Below are 20,484 nucleotides of genomic sequence, written 5' to 3'. Positions count from 1 at the left end.
TCAGTGCCACTTTGCAACTTGCTCATCTTCATCTTTTAAGAATTTTCGGGGTTTTCCTTCGCTTTCGCCTGGCTCATCTGTTTTATGTCTTTTTGGCCGCAGCATTTTTTATGGTTTGTTGGCAATTTCAGGATTTACATATTCCCTCCCCTCCCTGCCCTTTATCCGCCCCCTCCACCCATTTGTATTCGCTTTGCTTTGCACTTATCGCGCGGTGTTGACTTCTTGGCTCAAAGGAAAAAAGGAGCAGAATCGGACAGAACAATTTGTTAGTCAAGTTGCTACTTTTTCCACGTTTTATTTCGCGGGGGTTGCTAAGCGTATTTTTTTTTTTTTTTTTTTTTTTGGCTGTCTTGTGTGTTTGAGCGTTGGTGCGAACTTTGTACGTGCTCAAAAATGCAAATCCAACGGAATAAAACGCAACAATTATAACAGAATAATGCAAAAGAAAATGTAAATAAAAATAGACGGTCGAAAAGCGTAAGAAATGAACAAATAATGTGTACAAACCGCATAAAATATATGGAAATAAAGCACAGACAAACAAGCTTGGGGCATAACAATAAAAAATACATACATATATTAAACAATAAGAAAATGGCAAAATTTTACCATTTTATTTCATTGAATTGATAGCATAAATTTTGTATGGTATGCTGGCCATTTAGATTATTCTGAACTCTGACCCTCGTTGAAACACAATAGTTTACATTAAAATGAAAGTCCATTTAGATAAAATATCATATTTAAGTTTCCCTTGCGTCACGAAAGGCTCTCTGGGTTTTTCCATCACGAGAAGTCTCGAATGACCATCGAGTTTAAAGTTTCCTTTTCATTGGAAAGTCACTTGACATTTGCTGCGATAAAGCTGAAATTGTGTTTTTCCCCTTTTTGAAAAATATGTAACTCTCAATGCAAACGGAAACCATTTTATAAATCTAATAAACTTCAAACGCATGAAGGTGGATTTCTGGAATTTACAAAGAATTATATATTTGAAGTGGTGGAAAGCGGGCGGCAGGGGTGGCAAAAATAGACCCCCGGCTCATTTTCCTCCCCCGATAACAATATCGAGTTTAGTCAGCCCCCGGCGATAACACAAATTCTCCACAAACAGAAATAGAGTAAAAAAAATGTTCCTTATCAGTTTGTGGAAAAAAGTACAGAAAACATTATGTCAACTGTTTGACAAAACAAGAGCGATAGATACTATATGTGAATGTAGTATATATGTATGTATATGGCCGATCAAGTGACGTGACTGCTGTGGCAACTTTTTCTAAAAAGTGAGTCAACGTCGAGGAATGAGTAGGGCGTTTATAATCAGATTGAGAGTGCCTACTGGGACTCTGAGACCGCGAGACTTTTCCCTTTGGGCTTTGAGCGAGCTACGATTATGATAATTTCTTGCAAACATTTAAAGATAAATTTACCTGAGGCGTGTTAGTTGTTCAATGACAGTCATTTGGAGGTGACGCATTTTATCGAAACTCTTGTTATACTAACAATGATTAAGTGGGGTTCGGTTCGGGTTATTCTTCTCTCAATAATGATATCTAACTAAAGTCAGACGTTTAGCATAAGTAAAAGTATCTAAGGCCTTAAAGTATCTCAAGTTACCTATGTAAGCTAGATACTTATTTCTACATCTGTAAATATTTCTGTCCTTTTTCTGCCATTATACCTTTCTCTTTCCGGATTTCCTCTTCTTCCTTCCGCCGCATTTTACAGCTTCTTGCAAAGATGATTGAATTTTAGTGGTCCGCTTTTGTCTTGGCCACAAAAGTGTTGTCAGGTGCTTTTTATGGTTTTTGTTTTCCTGCCTTTTCTCTTTTAAAGGTCAATTCGCTTGCGTTTTTTTGTGTTTTGTGTGTGTTTCGATTTTACTTCGTTTGCTTTTATAAATGAGTCATTTTCAATTCACACAAAAACACAAACACACGCAGCCAGAGGCTTCAGTTTGCTGTAGTTGTTAAAGTTCGTTTATTCCGCCGCTTTTGCTGGGCAGTGTAATTAACGTAGGCGTTTTGTTTGCACTGGGGACACATTTGTCTCGCTCTGAAACTCGCCCTATCTCTGTTCCTCGCCGGCACATGTGGCGTATGAGTGATAAAACATTTTGTGTACTTTCCTCCATTAATCGCTGGCCAAAACAGCAACGCCAACAACAAGAACAGTTGCAACCTGTGCTCTGGCTTTCCAGTTTTCCGGCTTTCTGTGTTGATTTTGTAGAGTGACCAGGTAAAATGGTCGAGCTAAAACGTTGATGATAATGGAAATGAAGTCGTTTCACATCTGGCCAATTGTTAATGGATTGTGTGTGTGTGTGTGTCAGTTTTGTTGAAGTTCAAGTCAGGAAAATTTAAATGCACTTCAATAAGTAGGTATATTTTCAAAAAATTATATATTAAGTATATTTTTCCAAGAAAAGGTATAAAAGAACTTAGTTTAATTTATTCAAAAGGGTTTTACGGTTTACTACTTTTAGAAGCAATCTTGTTTTCGTATGCAAAAAATGTGTAAAGCCTATTGAACTAAAGCTTCATTTTCCTCGCTTCAGTACCTCGCGCTACCCTTTTTGTCTGCTCATTATCCTGTGTACAACCCCCATCTGGCCACCCCCCTTTGATTTTCCCAGTCCCCATTGAACAGTTCAATTAGGTTGAAAATCTGTTGGAGGGGGCTTTTCACCTTAGTAAATGTTGTTGTCCCTCCTAATTTGCACTAAATGGAGAAACAAAGCCTGTCACTTCACTATCCCCTTTACCATACTCTTGGTGCGACACTATATCCCTCATTTCGACGACCCCCTTAAAACGTTAGTAGCCTGACCAAAAAACCACTTAGCGAAAGAGAGGGCGATAGTTGGGGAGAAAGAGACGGACGCAGAGCGACAGCCAGCAGAATTTTAGGTTTTGTGCTTGACTTGACTTGCTTTCAGCTAAGTTTTCCTTTTTGTAGCCATATATGGAAAAGCTGTGTGTTGGGCTGAGGGTTCTTAGGGAGGGGGTGGAGGGACACACACTTCTGCACTTCCTGTCTGTCACAGAAAGAGACAGACGGAGGCGAACCGAAAGAGACGGAGACTTACTTAAGGGGGAGATGTCAAGAAACCGCTTTGCTTTCTTTTTTGTCAGCTTGCAAATTAAATTTAAATACCCGCATAGAGAAAGAGAAGTCTCGGCGAATGTGTGCGAGTGAGATGGCCATGGGTTTTTAAGAGGCCACTGTAACTTTTTGCAGCACGAAACGTGTTGTCTTTGTCACTTTTCGGGCTGCCATTGTCCGTGTTTCTATGGCCGTGTGTGTGATTGACACGCCCGTGCAAGTGTGTGTGTGTGCGTGTGTACTTGTGGAGGGCTTTACCTCCCAATAACCCCCGGGCATCATCACCCTCATCCATCTTTTGGAACACAGACTCGTGCTCGTGTTTGAGTTAAGTGTTACTTCCGCTACACACGCATTCGTCGAGACTTGATTCATTCATTATTTATGGGAAGAGAGGTGTAATATGGAATGGGAAAACAACAGTAGGTATTCTTCTCTACATAGGAAAAAAAATCACTGATCTTAACTAATCTTGAGCTTCGATGTCAGACTACCAAACTCTGTAAAATCTCTTCTATTTCTTTCTTGTCTTAATCATAACTTGTTATATACTCTTCTTATTAAATAATAAAAAGCTTGAAATGTTTTAAAGATTTTCCGGATCTCCGAGTCTGAATAACTGGAATTTTTTATGTGTCGGGTGCCAGGTTTGGGCTTCTGAAGCTCGGCTTGTGCAGTCCGTGGCATTTTTCTCTGTGCAGTTAAAACTGTTAAAGAGTGAGGGGCAAAACTGAAGCGAGTATTTGTTGCTATTTCTCATCGTATCGCCTCGGGCTTAATTCAATTTAAATGCAGCATATTCGTGTTTAATTGGCAGACACCGCTAAAAGGGGGAGATACATATACATATATGCTATCCGTACTTCCCGCTCTGGGTGTCCGAAACCCACTTGACCATTCTTTAACTGCGGCTTCCGATCACGTTCAACAGCTTTATTTGATTTATTATTTGCAATCGCTATTGCTGGCCACATTACCTCCCTACCCCTCTATTTCATTCTTTTTTGGCACCCACTCACTAACCCCTGAGTTTCTGCACGTTGTCACATAAATTATTTTTCACCCAAGTGCAGAAATAAGTTTCCGTCTCGCTCGCTGTGATTAGTGGTCATTGCTAATTGCATGTGGCAACGTTAATAAATATCACGCGCCATATATCATGTAATAATAACCTAACAAACATATATCATATAATTTATCTTACATTTATTTTAAAATCTTTAAAGTTGTATTTTCTTGACTCAATGACCAAATAGCATTCTTTTACAAGACTGGAATATCATTCGACATTTTATCCCATCCCTGAAGATTCAACGCGACTCACTTTAATCAGCCGTATACTTTGAATTGAATTAGCATTTGATTGACATGCCCAACTAATTTGATCGCATTATGCCGTTCGTAGTCCACCTGGCATTAGCCTCGCATTTCCCTTTCTCCAGGCTTCAATCTTCATTGAGACTGCCATTTTGCTTTTGGCCAGATGCCAATCAAGCTTTAACCTTTCTGCAGAAATGAGTTTGGTATACAAAATTGACAGGAGCAATTATGAGAGATGGCCCCCCCTGTCCAATCAGGTGGTATTACACCTGGAAATACCGGTGATGTGCCAGACCCCACTTTGCACCAACTCAGTGGGCCTATGGATAACTAACTTTACAAGTTTTTGTCGCAGCAGCAACATGCAAATGTCAAATGCACTTGGCAGGCAGACTTGATGAACTTTGGCTTTAGATTAGCAATTTGCAGTTTCATCATTGATGGAGGATGAGTACAGGAGATACTTTTTATGGTCCCCCCCTTAATTTTTGCATAAGCCTTTGGGGGGAATTGGAGAAGAAGTGGCTGCAACAGCTGCAGAATTCATCAGCAGCTTCCATTAATATTCCATTTCCTGCTAAAAGCTTCAATTAAAATCTTATTTACTTGCTGCTGCCCATTCCACCTACACAAGGAGCAACAACAAGAACTCTGGCTCAATCATACACTCAATTAATGCTAAAATTTATTATGCCAACAGACAATCGCTTTGGAGACCTGGAGACCTTCGGCCCCAAAGAGCAGACGAGCGGGTCTCTTAACCCCACTATAACCCCCTTCACTTTCCCTACCAATCTGTCTGGCCAAGTTCCATATACTATATACACGCATATATATACCATATATATACAATTTTGTTGCCCCTTGTTGGACTAATCGCGCTAAAATGCTTTTACTGTTCCATTTCGGCGATAAATTTATTGTTGTACCACCGTCCTGTCCCTCTCCAACCTGTCATGCTGTCTCTCTCTCCTTTTGAATAGGTCGTCCCTCTTTCACCTTTCGTATCGATAAATGTTTATCAGAATGGCGTGTTATCTTTGTCAGTTGGCTGAAGCAATGGCAATCAGTGCGAATAGTTGAGAAACAACTGGTTCTGTCTGATTATGAATATTAAAACAGCGCTTTTGATGACGCATTTTCCATTTCGGTTTTAGCTCGCAATCGATATGGCCTTTCTTATCGTCTGTTGCCCATTTGGTCAATGGGTTATGATTTAATGGCCCTAATCACGCATGTGATAGAAATGGAAAGTCGTCAGATTGGAAATACCCTTAGAACATTGGAACTTGAATTAATATAAGATTACTTTATATCTTAGCTGTATTCAACTTGAATGTACTATGCTTAAATGTTTACTTTTCAGTTGTTAAGTGGTTGTAAATCATGAATAATGATCATTCACCTCCATTTACTGTGATTATTTCTCTGCTTTGAAATTCTTTCATGTAAGAAACGCATTTTCCCATCTTCGGGTTCTTGACTCATCGCTTCTGGGTTCTTTTCCCTCTAAATGCCAAGATGCATTGTCCGTTTTCTCCCCAGCTTCTTGGACTGGCCTGTCCACTCAATTGAGTTATCTGCTTTAATTCAATAAATTTATTGCATTTTATGATATTGTGCGACTGTCGCCAAGTGGCTGCTGCTGAGTTGAAAGTCTGGGTCCCGTCGTCTGCTCTTCATATATACATATATTCCGCATATTTGCGTAGGCCCCGCATTGCCTGCCACCCACTCGAGGAGTCCAACCGACTACTGCATCCGTGTACTATATGTATATCTGTCGTATCTGTATCTCGAGCTATTCGAGAGTATCTGGCGTTGACATGATAGTTAAACTGCGACCCATTGTCGAGTTACACAGACATTTTCCCTCGGCCGGCCCATTTCAATATCAAAACTCAGACATGACTTTTGCTATCTGCCAGATACTTTTCCCGTCTGCTTTTTTTCCTCTGTGTGTGTGCAACAAAATGTTTGCGGTTAACTTGGATAGTGAAAATGGGGTATAATCGAGGGGGACGGACGTAGGGCAGCATATTTCCAGTGTACACAAGCGTAGTCAACATTTGTGGCTTTTATTATCATTGTGATTATGGTTTCAAAAGGGGCGTATGTACCTACAATTTTATTTGCTGATATAGTAATGATTGAAAAATATTTGAATTGCCAATACATATATAATAATAACATACATGAGGATTAAAATTTAAAATTGATCGTTTTGTAATAACAAAAGCAAAGTACACATAAATAACCAGCTTGTAAAGGTCTTCAACCGAAATAAGATACATCTCCTACAACTGCTTTTAAAATTTATCTTTGAGTTCCATCGCCTCTTCTCTTTCCTTCAAGTAAAGCACGTGCTCATTGCGACTTCCAATTTAAGATAATACCGCACCAAAAAGGAAAAAGAAAAGTAGAAACCTGCTCAACCTTTTCCGAATCACGTAGAACAAACACAGAAACCTTTCCGCTTGATTAAAGTCTTTGCTCTCATGGCATTCCAATCCGTTCTTTACTCCCTTTTTGGGGTCACAATCAGAGGTTCTGAGAGTTTCCCTTTGATTAGATATCAAAAATTATGCAAATTAATATGCATACATACATTTCATCTAGAAAAAGGCTTAACAAGACCGCAGTGAAATGCAAAATTTGTCAACAATTTTCCCCACCTCGCTATTTATATTTATTATTCAAATAAAACGCAAAACAAAGCGAAATTTATTTTTAAAATAAAACAAAGTGAAAACAATGCAAATTTGTGTCAGCCAATAAACTCGCAATGTTGGCAAAACAAATTGAACAAAAAACCGAGGAAAACCAGAAAGGAAAACAGCCACTTGTCCACATAGTGTCAATTTAAAACTCAACAAAGTGGCAATAACTAGGATTAAAAAAAAAAAGCATTGGTTGCAATGACAAAAAATAACAAAAAGAAATCGCATTTATTTCTTATTGTTCAATTTAATCGTTGTTTTCATATTGCTGTGCACGATGTACTCACCCACATGCATTATTAAATATACATAATATATATATTTTAATATAAATATTTTAAGAAACAAATTGTTTAAACTGCGCCAAGAACATGTATTTATAAACGTGAACTTGAGTTTGTATTTATGAGGTCACTAGAAACTGCATACGATTTCTTGGAAGAAACTCATAAATTTCATTGATTAGATTCAAGCCATTACAACCTTATCACGATGATAATAAAAGTTTGCTGGCAACTCTTTTCAGCCAAACTTTAATTTGCTTTGAAGGTCGGGACTAATAAACTTTTTTTTTCAGTCTGCTCAAACAAAAGAACAAAGAATATGTCGTTGACCTGCTAGAAAAAAGTGCTGCCTACAATTTGAAATTGAAATTCTTTGTCAAAATGAAATTATTGCTGATAAAGCGGTTTTTTTATTCTATCGCTTTTTGATGGTGGAACTAGGATATTTCATAAATTCTTTTTTCCGAGTAAAATTCCACCTGCAGATAATTCCAAATTCTTTGCCATTGGCATGTCAAATATTTGCAGAGGCAAAAGCTGCCCTCTTAACCTCCACAAAACCCTGGCATGACTTGCGTCGATTATTGGGGAGCGGGGGAGAAAATCTCATGCCACCCCCCCAGGATTTTTCTGGGCGGTTTCTGCTGACTGTTATCTGACGCCTAACATTTCCTTTCCAGCGGCAAATGAATCCATCTATCCGTCTATCATTTTCATGCCAGCTTCCACAGTTCCACAGTGGGAGACCGAAACGCATTTAATTTATATAAGTCACGTGAGAGGCATTTTTTATGTGGCTTTCCGCAAGGAGCAGCAACGAGCAGCAAAAACCACCCTCCCCAATCAGAGAAAAAGCCGGATTTGGCTGCCTTGATTTGATGAGTTTTGCAACCCTCATCCCAAAGGGGTTTTCTCCGAAAAGTGAAATCCGCTCAGGCAATACAATCGCCTCGAATTGTAAGCGGACACGCAGCCAGCTCTAATTTGACTCCCCATAATTCCCCACAATTTCACATTGGGTCAATGGCCAGTTGGGCTCTACTTCTGGGCGCTGGGTCTTTGGTTTTTGGCTAGATTTCAACCTACATATGCTAACCAATTTTGACAGGCTGGCAAGCACTTGGACAAATAATATCTGTCACTAATCATGACGGAGTGGATTTATGCGGCAACTGATTTAGTGACTGAAAATGAGTGCACTCCGCATTTCGTATGCGTCTTTGGTCTTTGCATTTTGATTTATTAGTCAAGGCTCCAGATGGAGGGGAGGGGGCTCGGAGAAGAAAGCCAAGAGAAGACTGCGTTCGGCTTAAGTGAATAATATATTTTATGGGTGGCGCTCATGTCGTGGAGACATCATAAATCAAACAAAAGTCCATTTGGTATTTCACACTTCTGGCACGTGACTCTTTCAAGCGGATCTCCAAAGATCTTTCGGTTTCAGTTTCTCGGAATATTTTTTGGCTTTATTGTGGCTAATAATTGTTGATGGCTTCTTAATGGAGATGTTAGCATGGAGATGAAGTTGAGATTGAAATCGGAGAGGCAGTATTAACTGAAAATGAAACTTGTCAAGTTTTTGAGTGCTATTTCTCTATCTAAACTTGTCAAGTTTTTGAGTGCTATATCTCTATCTTAAACCTATTAACATTCTGGAGCATAAAACTCAAAATACCAGCTGACGACTTTCTTCATAATCGATTTATAAGCGGCTATATAAGCTCCAAGTTCCCCCACTAAAATAGATTCCTTACCAGTCCCGACCCATTCTAAAAGTCCATAAACACCCATTTCCAGTGAAAACCAAATGGAAGAAGAACAAACGAATAGTCATAAGTTCAGGCCATTAACAATTGCGTGTTCTGCCATCGTCATCGTCATCGAATGGAATCGACGACGACATCACTTTATATCATTTCATTCCATTCCATTTCATTTGTGTCCCATCGCAATCAAAAAGTTGAGCTTATGCCATTAAATTGTATTTTTAGTTTGTTTCGCTGCCGCTTCGTGCAAATGCAATAAATAAGTAAACAAATTAAATGCGCATAAATAACAGCGGAGCGGCAAAGAGGTTAACATATCCCAACTACCGTGCTAATGTGCATAAACTTTTGCTCAAATACAGTTGGCCAAAGTCTGGGAGACACGTGTGGGCCACAAAACTCATGTGGAAAGCATGAGAAACATGTAGAAAATAATAGCTAGCGAAAGAGTCGACAAAACGAAGGACAAGATAACTTATTTAAAAGCGAAAAACCGCGCAGATTTCGCAGCGTGAAATTTTTTGCAAATGACGCAATTTTTTTGCCAAAAAAAAATATAAACAAAAAATACAAAAAACTAGAAAAAAGCTAAGCCGACGACCAGAAAAATTGAATAAAATAAAAAGCCAGCCAAGTTGTCGTTTGCTCACTTTGGCGTGACACACATAAGAATACATGGATAGACCACCATAAAACATATATTATGTACATTATATATAGTATATAATTTGCGATTGTCCGTCGTTGCTGTGCGCATAAAATTATTAGAACGATATAATTTCATTATCAGACGAGCGACGACGAGGCCGCGAGCAGAAAGTGAAGAGAGAAAAGTTCATTGGCACACAGGGCGTATGAGTGTTGGCTTAAGTATTTTCGCACACTCACTCACTCATTTGGGGTTTTCGCACACACAGCGACAGATAAACAATTGCTGACTACAAAAACTGCTGGCTGAATTTATTATTTAATTATGTTTTGCATGCGAGAAGAAATGGGAGCTATTTCGTAGCTAAAACTGTACAAAATGTATCTTCTCGATTGCGAGGCCTTGTGCAGTAACTTAACGAGTTTGGGAGTCAAAGTTTATTTGGACTTGGCCCAGAGAGATAGCAAACGAGTAGGGTTTTATGATTTGTGTCGGTTGCTTGCTTGGCGACGCGTGACACTCACGTCTGAATATAAATCGGCAAAAAGAATGTACAGCAAGAAACATGTGTGAAGTACATTTGAACAACCAATAAAACAGGGTTCTCATGGAAATTAAGTATACGACCCGTGTATCGGCATCATTTGAAATTTTGTAAAAATATTTTTATTGAAAATTATAAAAAGACATTTATAGCAAAAAAGCCAAAAGCAGCGTTCAAACGTTTATCAATTTTTCTATACATAACTGCTCGCTTTATTTTACCTTCAAATGGCATTATATTTGCAAACAAAACCAATCAAATTAATACTGGCAACAAATAAATTTGAAGTTTGGTTTTATATGTAAAGCTCCACTTGATTTTTAGCACCTCTGGGGACTTACATTTTTTTCAAAATCAAATTGTTTTACCGACGGAAGAATTAGCCCTAAGAGAAGGGGCATCATGACACGGATCAATTAGCGAGAACTTTTCAATACAAACCCCCCCAAATTCAGTGGCTTTCATGCAAATGGATTTTGCGGCCGGCTAAAAAGTTTTCAAAGCCCAAAAAACCTTTATTCCCCGCCTGAAACAAAGGAAAAAATCCGAACAAAAAATGCCTCGCTTGATTTTCAGTTTGCAATTTTTGGAGAATTTGCAGTGGAACAGTGTTTTTTTGTTGTTGTGGGCTGCATATTTTAGCATTTCCCGCTGATGTGCTGCTGCTGCGCTGCTGTGCGAATAAACTAATGTTTTTGGCAAATTTTCAAAAATGTATCAATGGCAAAGTTTGTTGGACCTTTTTATGTGTGCGCTTGTGTGAGTGCGGAGCCATTGTTTGTTGCATACAAATTTTATAGATTTTCAACGCCTTCGACTGCAGCTGCCAAATATCCTGCAGCCTTATATGCAAAGCTCGAGCTCCACATCCTTCGACTTTATTCGTGTCCCTGTGGCACATGTGTGGCATTTTAAGTGAAAAACGCCATCGTCATGCCTGTCGTCAGCATGCCAATGTGGCTGTCTCTTTCTTCCCGTGCATCTGCCTCACTACCGCTCTCTTTCTGCATTCTTCCTCACCTCCGTTTGGGTCTCTATCTATCTGGCTGGCTATCGCCATCTCTATCCATTGTGTGGGCCAAGCAGCATTCAATAACTTCGAATGGCAGCTATTCCAGTTGGAATTTCAATAAAAATACTTGCACTGCCTCCACTGTTCGCTACTCCGCTCTCAATCTATGGATTGTGGGAGCCAAATCGCTTAATATTATCGACATACTTTTGCTCTATACATTTTAATATTGCCTACAGCTGTGGGCTGCTCGAATGTATGGAGTGCTTTGACCATCTATCGTTCGTGTTTCCGCACAAGTATCCATTTAAAATGGTGCTGTAATGCATATTTGATGATATTACCGAACCACTTTGAAGACCAATTGAAATGTATTTGGAATATATAGTAAATGATATGAATGAAACGATCATATTCGTTGTGTAATCAGTTACTAAAACCATTTGTTGTTCTCATTCTTTGCAGTACGGTCAGCGAGTGCCGACGGCAGCCTCACCGAGCAACACCAACTCGAGCAGCTCCTCGAACACGGGCTCCCAGAGCGGCACCCTGAGCACCAGCCTGAGCAACACGACGAACACCAACACGAACATGGGTCCCAACGGCACGGTACAGAATCAAAACCAACAGGGCGGCGAGCAGTTGTCCAAGACAAATCTCTACATTCGCGGTCTGCAGCAGGGCACAACCGACAAGGATCTAGTTAATATGTGTGCACAGTGAGTACAGCCAGGACATCAACATAACATATCTGGATGGGCTTCCCAAAAAAAAAAAAGGAAGCAGCAACCCATTCAACCACTTTGATTGCCATTCAAATCAGATTCAGGCTACGATATGGATGCAATCAAGCCTCTCAGTGATTTGTGCCAGTGCCTGTGCTTGCCCTGCGGTTTTGTATCTTGTCTCAGCGGTCCACATATCACATTAAATTGCATTATATCTGGGCACAACCGGCTCCCCGGGCCAGGCCATTATGCAAATTCATTTTAATTGTTTTTGCAGCTCGGGGCTTTTACTGGCCTGCCATAGATTTGCTAAATAAATTTGCCTTTGAGCAACCCATGCAGAAATTATGTTGCCTTTGAGCTAGAAGCATCTACGTCTTGTTTTAATTGAACGTTTATAATGATATTTGCTCGTGGAAGCCAAAGAAAAATGTAAAATTAAGATTGGATCTCGCAGTACCCACCACTATTAATTTGAAAATGCAAGGATATGGTGACTTGAGCTGTGTAAAGAAATTGTTCTGCCATCCCCAAGATGTTTGTATCCGTTTTTCGATCCTGAATACATTTGTAAAATTGAAATAAATTCGCTCCTTTCTTTCGTTTTGTGAGCAGTATCTTTCAGATACGTTTGTATCTTCGGCATACGAAATGCCATCCATACGAAATGAACTAATTTGAAATGTTTGTGACTGACTATTGATTTGCCCAACCTCAGAATGATGTGGTGTGTGTTTTTGAGACGGATCGGAACCCAAAATCCATTTCCATCCGCTCCACCACCACCCCACCCATCTGCTAATGAGCGGCTTAGCCTCAGTCCATTCCGCTTGGCTGCGTTTCCATAAAGGCACCCCGCGTCCTTTGTATCCTTTGCCCGAAAAGTAACCCCCAAAAAAGCAGCAGCTACCCCTGACCTTCTTGATGGACGAGGCCAAGTTTCTGCAAACTAAACAAAATCCACTAATTAGTGCGCACGCTTTATCAAAATTATTTTTTGGGTATCCCAGAAAGGAAATCATTTTGTGGTGTACCAACAAACTTATTATTATTATTATATGTGTATTACGCATACGCACTGTTGGCCAATGCTTGTGTGCATACGAAAATAACTTATTTGCGGCGTCAGAGGAGCATGCAAACCAAACGAAAAGGCAGGGCTCCAATTCCACCCGTTGTAAGTCAAGTAATTAAATTGAAGGTTAATTTATTTTGCTTCTTTTTTTACCGCGCGTGGTTCCTTCTCTTCCTCTGCAGGCAATCAAAATAAGCGGCTTATTCGAGCCAGGGAAGGTGCGGGGGGCTTTAATGTTATTATGACTATGTATTTATGAGTCGTCGAGCGGGAGGGGGCACTAGTAGTAGTGTAACTAAGAAGATATCGATTTAATTTCAGCCGACAGTCAAAGGGGCATTACACACGGACTAAGTCAATTATTGTGCCGGGCTTAAATGAGCAAAGTAACGCTCCAGGAGCTGGCGAAAAGATAGCCAAAGGGTTGTGAAAATTTCCATTGCCTACTTTGGCGCGCACGAGCATAAAAATTGCATTTTAATGACACTTTAATTGCTTACAGTAAGGTAAACGCGACCCAATCAGGACGAACTAGCAACCTCCTGCTCCTTAAAAATTATAGAATACATTGTGGCACGTGGCACCAGGCACACGCACACTTCGACACCCTGAGAGACATGAATGTGTTTATAATCTGATTATCCTTTTTCCACTCCTTGCAATCGTTGTCATGCAACACCTTTTCCCATTGTCCATTCGAGGCGGAATGCTATTTAACCCACCTGTGTCTGTTCTTGTTTACAACTTTCAGATACGGAACAATTATATCAACCAAGGCTATTTTAGATAAAACAACAAACAAATGTAAAGGTATTTTTTTCTTCACCATTCTCATCATTATTTTATTTATGTGTGTTTTTGTATAAGTATTATTAGTATGTGTTTATGTAAAAAAAAAAAAACAAAAAAGATATCCAAAAGAAACGCAAGAAAAGAAGTTATAAACAAACCAAAAACTGAAATTTCATTGATTTTTTAGGTACCTTTAAGTTGGTTTATAAACGCTGAGTGCTCTTGGAAATATTTTTTAATTCATTTTATTTACTTTTGTTTAATCAGCATTTCCATTTTTTGATATTATCGAATTCTTTTACAACTCAAACATTTCAAAGAACACTCAGCATTCTGTTTTTTTTTTCAAATTTTTTTTGAGTAATCACAACTTATTGCTTGTTCGTTATCGTGTGTAGATTCATTTCGTTTCAATATGTAAAATTATACTTTAAAATTTTAATTTTCCAAATAAGAAATTGGCATTTAGCAGTTTGAACTTCATTTCCTTCTACTGTTTTTGAGTTTTTCCGTTTGATTCCTGATCATTTCGCAATCGTGTCATTCATGCATTTCACTCTACTATTACGAATACTATCTGCTACTGATGCACTTAACTAATGCTAATAATGATAATGAGAACGATAATGTGTAAATACCCCAATAACTGAACAATCTGTAAAAATATTAAATCTACAAAAGACTGCCTCTCTATAAATGTGTGTGCGTGTATCGATATAAATATATTTTTATTGAGTACTTTTTCCACTTGCGTTTGGATTCTGTTTGTTAGTGCTTAAGTTTGTTCAAATTAATTATTAATTTAATTTTCACCCGTTTTTTTCTTCTACTCCTCTTTTCTTGTTGAACGAATATTTTGTTTTTGTTCGATTTTGTTTTTGTTGCACGTGACCCAATGCGAAAATTCGCCAATTTTTTCGGTTCTTGATTGAATTCAATTTCAATTTTCGATTTGTGTGCCAAACAAATATTGGAATATAAATAAACATATTTTCCTCTCGCTCTCTTTCTCGCTCTGTTTCTGCAAATATATTTATATATATATTTATACATGCAATTAAAAAAAATAAAAATAAAATTCCCCCCACCCGCAACACACAAAAACAAACAACAAAAAATATAAACAAAAACAAAACCAACAACGAAAAACAAAAACAAAATATGCTTTTTTGCAGGTTACGGCTTCGTCGACTTCGAGCAGCCAGCCTTCGCCGAGTGCGCCGTAAAAGGATTGCAGGGGAAGGGCGTGCAAGCTCAGATGGCCAAAGTGGGTATCTGGGTGCTTCATAGGCCGGCCATTGTACGTTTGTTTGCATGCAAGTAATACTCACCCCCCACACACCGCAAAATGCCCCACCCCCTACCCCCTCCTTCCGGAAAAACCCAGAGTTCCCATTCCCAAACTCCAAACCGAAAGATCCCACGCCCCCTAGTCATTCCTGCATTTCGTTTATTGTGTGTACTGACCCCTCAGTTGCCTCCATATTTTTTTATTTTTTTTTTGTTAAGGCTTAAATTAGTTTTTATTTTTTAATTAAAACCCAGTGTTTGTGCTCAAAAAAAAAAAAAGAGTGCTGCCAAAACAAAGTATTATCATCTTAGATGATTGTATGTTTTGATCCAGGCTTATAAGAAATGAAATCTTATTTTGTTTTGCGTTGTTACAAATTAAGTGGGCTTCCACTTCCTGAGAATATTCATATTCTCAAACTTGCAACATAAGGAGGCACCAAAATTATATATTTATATATATCTTCTCACACCGCAGGGTGTGCATTTCTGTATTTTCCATATCTTTGTTTTATAACTTCCCACCCTAGAACCCAAATCCGATAACCCCTATGCCAAACCCAAACTCTAGTTCGTAGTGTTGTTCCAAAAACTCTCTTTGTATAACCGTTTGTCGTATACCAAAAACCACACATAATATCTCTATATAACCTACTATATAGACGAAAACATATTTCTAGCAAACCTCAAAACATTTTTAGATATCAATTTTTCCTTTTTTTATCTTTCTTTGCATAGAGGTAGTTCAATTGATAGCGTAAAACATATTTTTAGTACATTTTTCGATTTTAATTGGGTATAAATGCATTTATTTATGGCATTCGTTAGTTCATATGTATGAACCTGAAAGTCATAAAATAAATAATCCTTCTCTTTGATCTTCCTTTAGCAGTTGAAATATGAATCCCAAAATAATGACATTAAGTGAGAACAATTAAAGTTTTTTAGCGGACTTGTTTGGTAAATTAATTGCATTAAGAGTACACAGTACAGGTATATTTAGAGTTTAGTGTAAAACATTCTCCATAAGGTATTTGACCAACTATAGAATGCAGTATATCCAATACAAACCCCGATTAATATCATTATCTAGCTAAGGCCCTATTCATCAAGGTAGACTTAGAATTTGGGTACTCATTATATAATTCTAGTTTTCTTTTTTATACAATCCGGGCATTTAAAAAATCATATTAGAAAAATCATGCTTTCAATCAAATAATGTGTTTCTTTATTCAATTTATTCGTTTCTTCGCCAATATAGAAACAATTAACTGAAGTATTTTAAGTTGTTAGGTATTTCTTTAAATATTTTTTAGAGATATATTGTAGCTTAAATCGTAAATGGGAAAATTGGGCTTTAGACGCTAAATTTAAGTAGCTTTTAGTGAAATTTATCCGAAAATTAAGTAGATATAGTTATATTTAAACTGTATCTTTTCTATCCCCGATTTTAGTTATAGATCAAATTGTAAACAACCCAATATAGAAGTGGTAAATCCTAATCAATAATTAGCAGCCATTTACAGCGGTTTACGGATGCTGGAATCCGGTATCAATTTAAATATTTCCATTCATCCGAGCATATTAATTTGTATACAAATTAAAAAGTTTTCATTTAAAGAGCTTAGCAACTTTGTTCACTCCCCTCTCGGTAGCATTTTTCAACTTTATAATCCGATGGCATTAAAGGCTCATTAAAAATTATAGCCAACAACATAAAGGAAAGTTTGCTGTATAAACAAAACACAGACAACACGTATTTGCGTAGGCATTAATGATTGTAATCTAGAATTGAACAACACTGACACAAAATAGAAACAGTACAACTAGCGTATATCTCTCTTCATATCTGATATTCTATATATTGAATCTGTATATTCAACTGTATAAACTGTATACTCGTATTTTGAAGTTATAGCCAGCCAAGTATATAACCAACCTCTACTACTTCAACCTACTACAAAGTTTGTTGTTTGAGTACGCAAATTGCTACAAACCTGTGCCGGCCAAAAATCAAACCAAAAACCAAATACAATCTAAACTCTAAGTATAACATCAAACAGATCTCATTAAATTCTAAGACATAATTACTGAGCAGGTATTTAACTTAGTTAAGCATTCGAGATGGCAAATCATGCTGTATTACTATAGATACTAAATGGTAATTTTATTTTTTACACTTAAATTAACTCTAAATCGATCAAAGCAGGTTAAAAAGCGAATTTGTTAATCGGAAAGTGGATTTCGCAGAGTAGCATATCTATGGTACCATCAATGATTACCATCTCTTTTAAGAATTGTTGAGGGCAAGAACAACACTTCATCTTTGAGGGGGTAACGTTTTCATAGGTCTACTTTTTAATAAGGTATTATCCGATAAGTCTGAGGCATTACATAACATCCACACCCACACACAAACACCTTCGCAAGAGTCAGGCACACTTAACACTCACACTAACACACTGACAACAGACAAACAGTCCAAAAAGAGTTGACAACAGAAACATTTTTGGCAAGCAACTTGAATATTTACTAATGACAAAATCTCTACGTTCTTAATTTCTCTACTCCCCTCTCTCTCGAAATAAAAAAATAAAAATTAAACAAACACACACAATCGAACCAACATCACAAACACAACACACACACAACCAAACCACACACATCAAAATGCATACGCACAACCAATAAAATACACATGCTTACGCCAACTGCTTTTGTGTAACGTTAATTTGTGTGAAACCGAAACAAACAAACCGAAATCCACCATCGAATCCAACAAACCAATTTAAATCGATTCAATTTCAACAACCCGACCGTCCACAATCAACAATCAACAACACCACACCACCCTGATCTGACCCAATTGCATACAACAACCACACAGCAACAGGAACAGGATCCCACAAATTTGTATATTGCAAATTTGCCGCCCCACTTCAAAGAAACTGATCTGGAGGCAATGCTATCGAAATACGGACAAGTTGTTTCGACCAGAATATTGCGTGATCAGCAGATGAACTCCAAGGGTGAGTAAATATGGTTCGCAAACACGGTTTCCATTATTGAGCCTCTAATTAATTCAATTGGCAACCGTGTTTGCGGGTTCTTTTTAATGATCAAGTAATAATAATAATATATCGTATTTTTCCGCTTAGGCGTTGGCTTTGCCCGCATGGAGAGTCGCGAGAAGTGCGAGCAAATCATTCAGATGTTCAATGGTAACACAATACCGGGTGCCAAAGATCCCCTGCTGGTTAAGTTTGCCGATGGCGGACCGAAAAAGAAGAATCTCTTCAAAACGCCCGATCCGAATGCGCGTGCGTGGCGCGACGTCTCCGCGGAGGGGATTCCCGTGGCCTACGACCCCACAATGCAGCAGAATGGAGTCAGCGTGAACGTGGGCACACCCATCGGAGTGCCCTACTCCCGCTTCAGCGCCCCCCAGGTGGGTGGCTATCCAGTGGCCGGCTCCCAGTGGATACCGGGTTACATGATGACAACTCAGGTAGATGATCAGGTGAGTAGTGGATTTACTTCCATTATGGGTATTTGACACTGGACTGAAACGCATGACTCAAAACTGTCGATTATGGACGATTATTTATTTACCATTTGCTTTGGTCGTTTTTTAATGCTTATTGCGGTTTTCAACTCATGCTTCAGTCTAGTGTCATGTGGGATTAATAAGAGCTTTTAAAATGTATTTCAATCAGACTTCGTATTCTCCACAGTACATGCAGATGGCAGCTGCCCCTCAGCTGGGAGTGACCTCATACAAACCGGAGGCGGTTAACCAGGTGCAGCCCCGTGGCATCTCGATGATGGTTAGCGGCGATACGGGCGTGCCATATGGAACAATGATGCCTCAGTTGGCCACCCTGCAGATTGGCAACTCTGTAAGCCACCGATCTCTGATCTCTTCCCGAAAATCGCGACTTTTTCTTTCAGATTTCCTTGATTAAAGGCAGATATTCACATGGCTGTAGTGGAATACACATGTGTATATCTGCTTGAGTCCTTGAGGATTGAAAAGAAAGAAAAATAGTCAGCAATACGATCTTCCCAGTGCGGGCTGTGTATATTAAATATTAAATGTTGAGACCTAATTTGTACTTTTTCTACTCCTTTCTTTTACTCCAATTAATTTCCTCTTATTTTGTATTGCAATTTTTTTTTTCGAATTTGTATTTTTATTTATTTCTCTTTTTTATTTTCGGTTTATTTTATAGAACTTTTCTCCATCGTTACAGTATATTAGTCCAACTTATCCATATTATGCACCACCACCAACTATTATACCAACAATGCCAATGACAGATTCCGAACAGGCTAGCACAGCTGCATCACCCGACGAGGCATACACACAGTATCCACATCAAGCCGCTCCCAAATAGGTCTTCGCGAGGTGAGTGAAGTCTTCTCAGCTACTGCCTTCTCTCTGTTCCTGTCTTTGTCACAGTCCTACAGGATTAACATTTATGTTTGCTTCTCAATCTCTGGCCACGTTTCCCACAAAATAAAATCCTTATATCGAATTTTGTTTACTTGAACCTTGTTGCTCATGTTTACTAAAACATGTCAGATAAAAAACAGGGTTCAAGTTCAAAATTATTCGCTTAACTGCTTTTACCAACACTGCCTTGCATGTGCGCTTTTCGCTATAAGAGCTCTCGTACTTTCATATATTCGAGTCCCTTCCACCCCTAAACAAAAAGCATCTAACTCACCCCATTTAATTAGCATTTACTGAGCTTTACCTTAAGACCTCCAAGGCTTCATCGTTTCTTTCAACACTTAAACACGCTTACCAACACTGCACCTTCAAACAACACAACAAACACTTAAACTGACAATCATCGGCTTCATGTGTTTTGTGTGCTCTGCTTGTTGTTGCTTGCCTGTTTGCTTCAGATCTGTTCATTACTTTTACAACAATTCACTGAATACTAAACAAATATATTTTACTTATTTTCTTACCAAATTTCTGCGGCTTCTTTTTGATACAACAACTTGGCTCTCTTTCTTATATAGTATAGTTACTAAACAGTCTAATCACTGGTAACCCATACTAGGTAAATATCATTTACTTCTCATTCAGCTCATGTGCATGTAACCCAGCTTAAACCTAAACTCTGCTTTAACAAAAGTTGAAAAGACTCCCTCTACCCTCTCCCATTTCCCTAAAGTTGACTA

General features: G+C 38.4%; 1 protein-coding gene across 17 annotated transcripts in view; it reads left to right on the top strand.

The window, feature by feature from the left end:
- Positions 1 to 20,484, top strand: part of LOC117141656 (protein alan shepard) — a 119,384-nt gene that overhangs the window by 95,794 nt on the left and 3,106 nt on the right. For 5 of the 17 annotated variants that reach the window (XM_033305230.1, XM_033305229.1, XM_033305239.1 and 2 more), the window contains 7 exons: positions 11,869 to 12,122; positions 13,958 to 14,016; positions 15,174 to 15,298; positions 18,176 to 18,317; positions 18,447 to 18,808; positions 19,005 to 19,187; positions 19,521 to 19,696. In XM_033305230.1, coding sequence (XP_033161121.1) covers positions 11,869 to 12,122; positions 13,958 to 14,016; positions 15,174 to 15,298; positions 18,176 to 18,317; positions 18,447 to 18,808; positions 19,005 to 19,187; positions 19,521 to 19,685 — 1,290 coding nt within the window. In that variant the 3' untranslated portion in view covers positions 19,686 to 19,696. Of the gene's footprint in view, positions 1 to 11,868; positions 12,123 to 13,957; positions 14,017 to 15,173; positions 15,299 to 18,175; positions 18,318 to 18,446; positions 18,809 to 19,004; positions 19,188 to 19,520; positions 19,697 to 20,327; positions 20,364 to 20,484 lie in introns of all 17 variants that reach the window. The other 12 variants (XM_033305233.1, XM_033305241.1, XM_033305244.1 and 9 more) reach the window with 10 other exon arrangements.

The sequence above is a fragment of the Drosophila mauritiana genome, chromosome 3L, assembly GCF_004382145.1.
Source record: "Drosophila mauritiana strain mau12 chromosome 3L, ASM438214v1, whole genome shotgun sequence".
NCBI classification, from domain to species: domain Eukaryota; kingdom Metazoa; phylum Arthropoda; class Insecta; order Diptera; family Drosophilidae; genus Drosophila; species Drosophila mauritiana.
The sequence above is the reverse complement of the archived record's forward strand: the minus strand, read 5'-3'. Positions and strand labels throughout refer to the sequence as shown.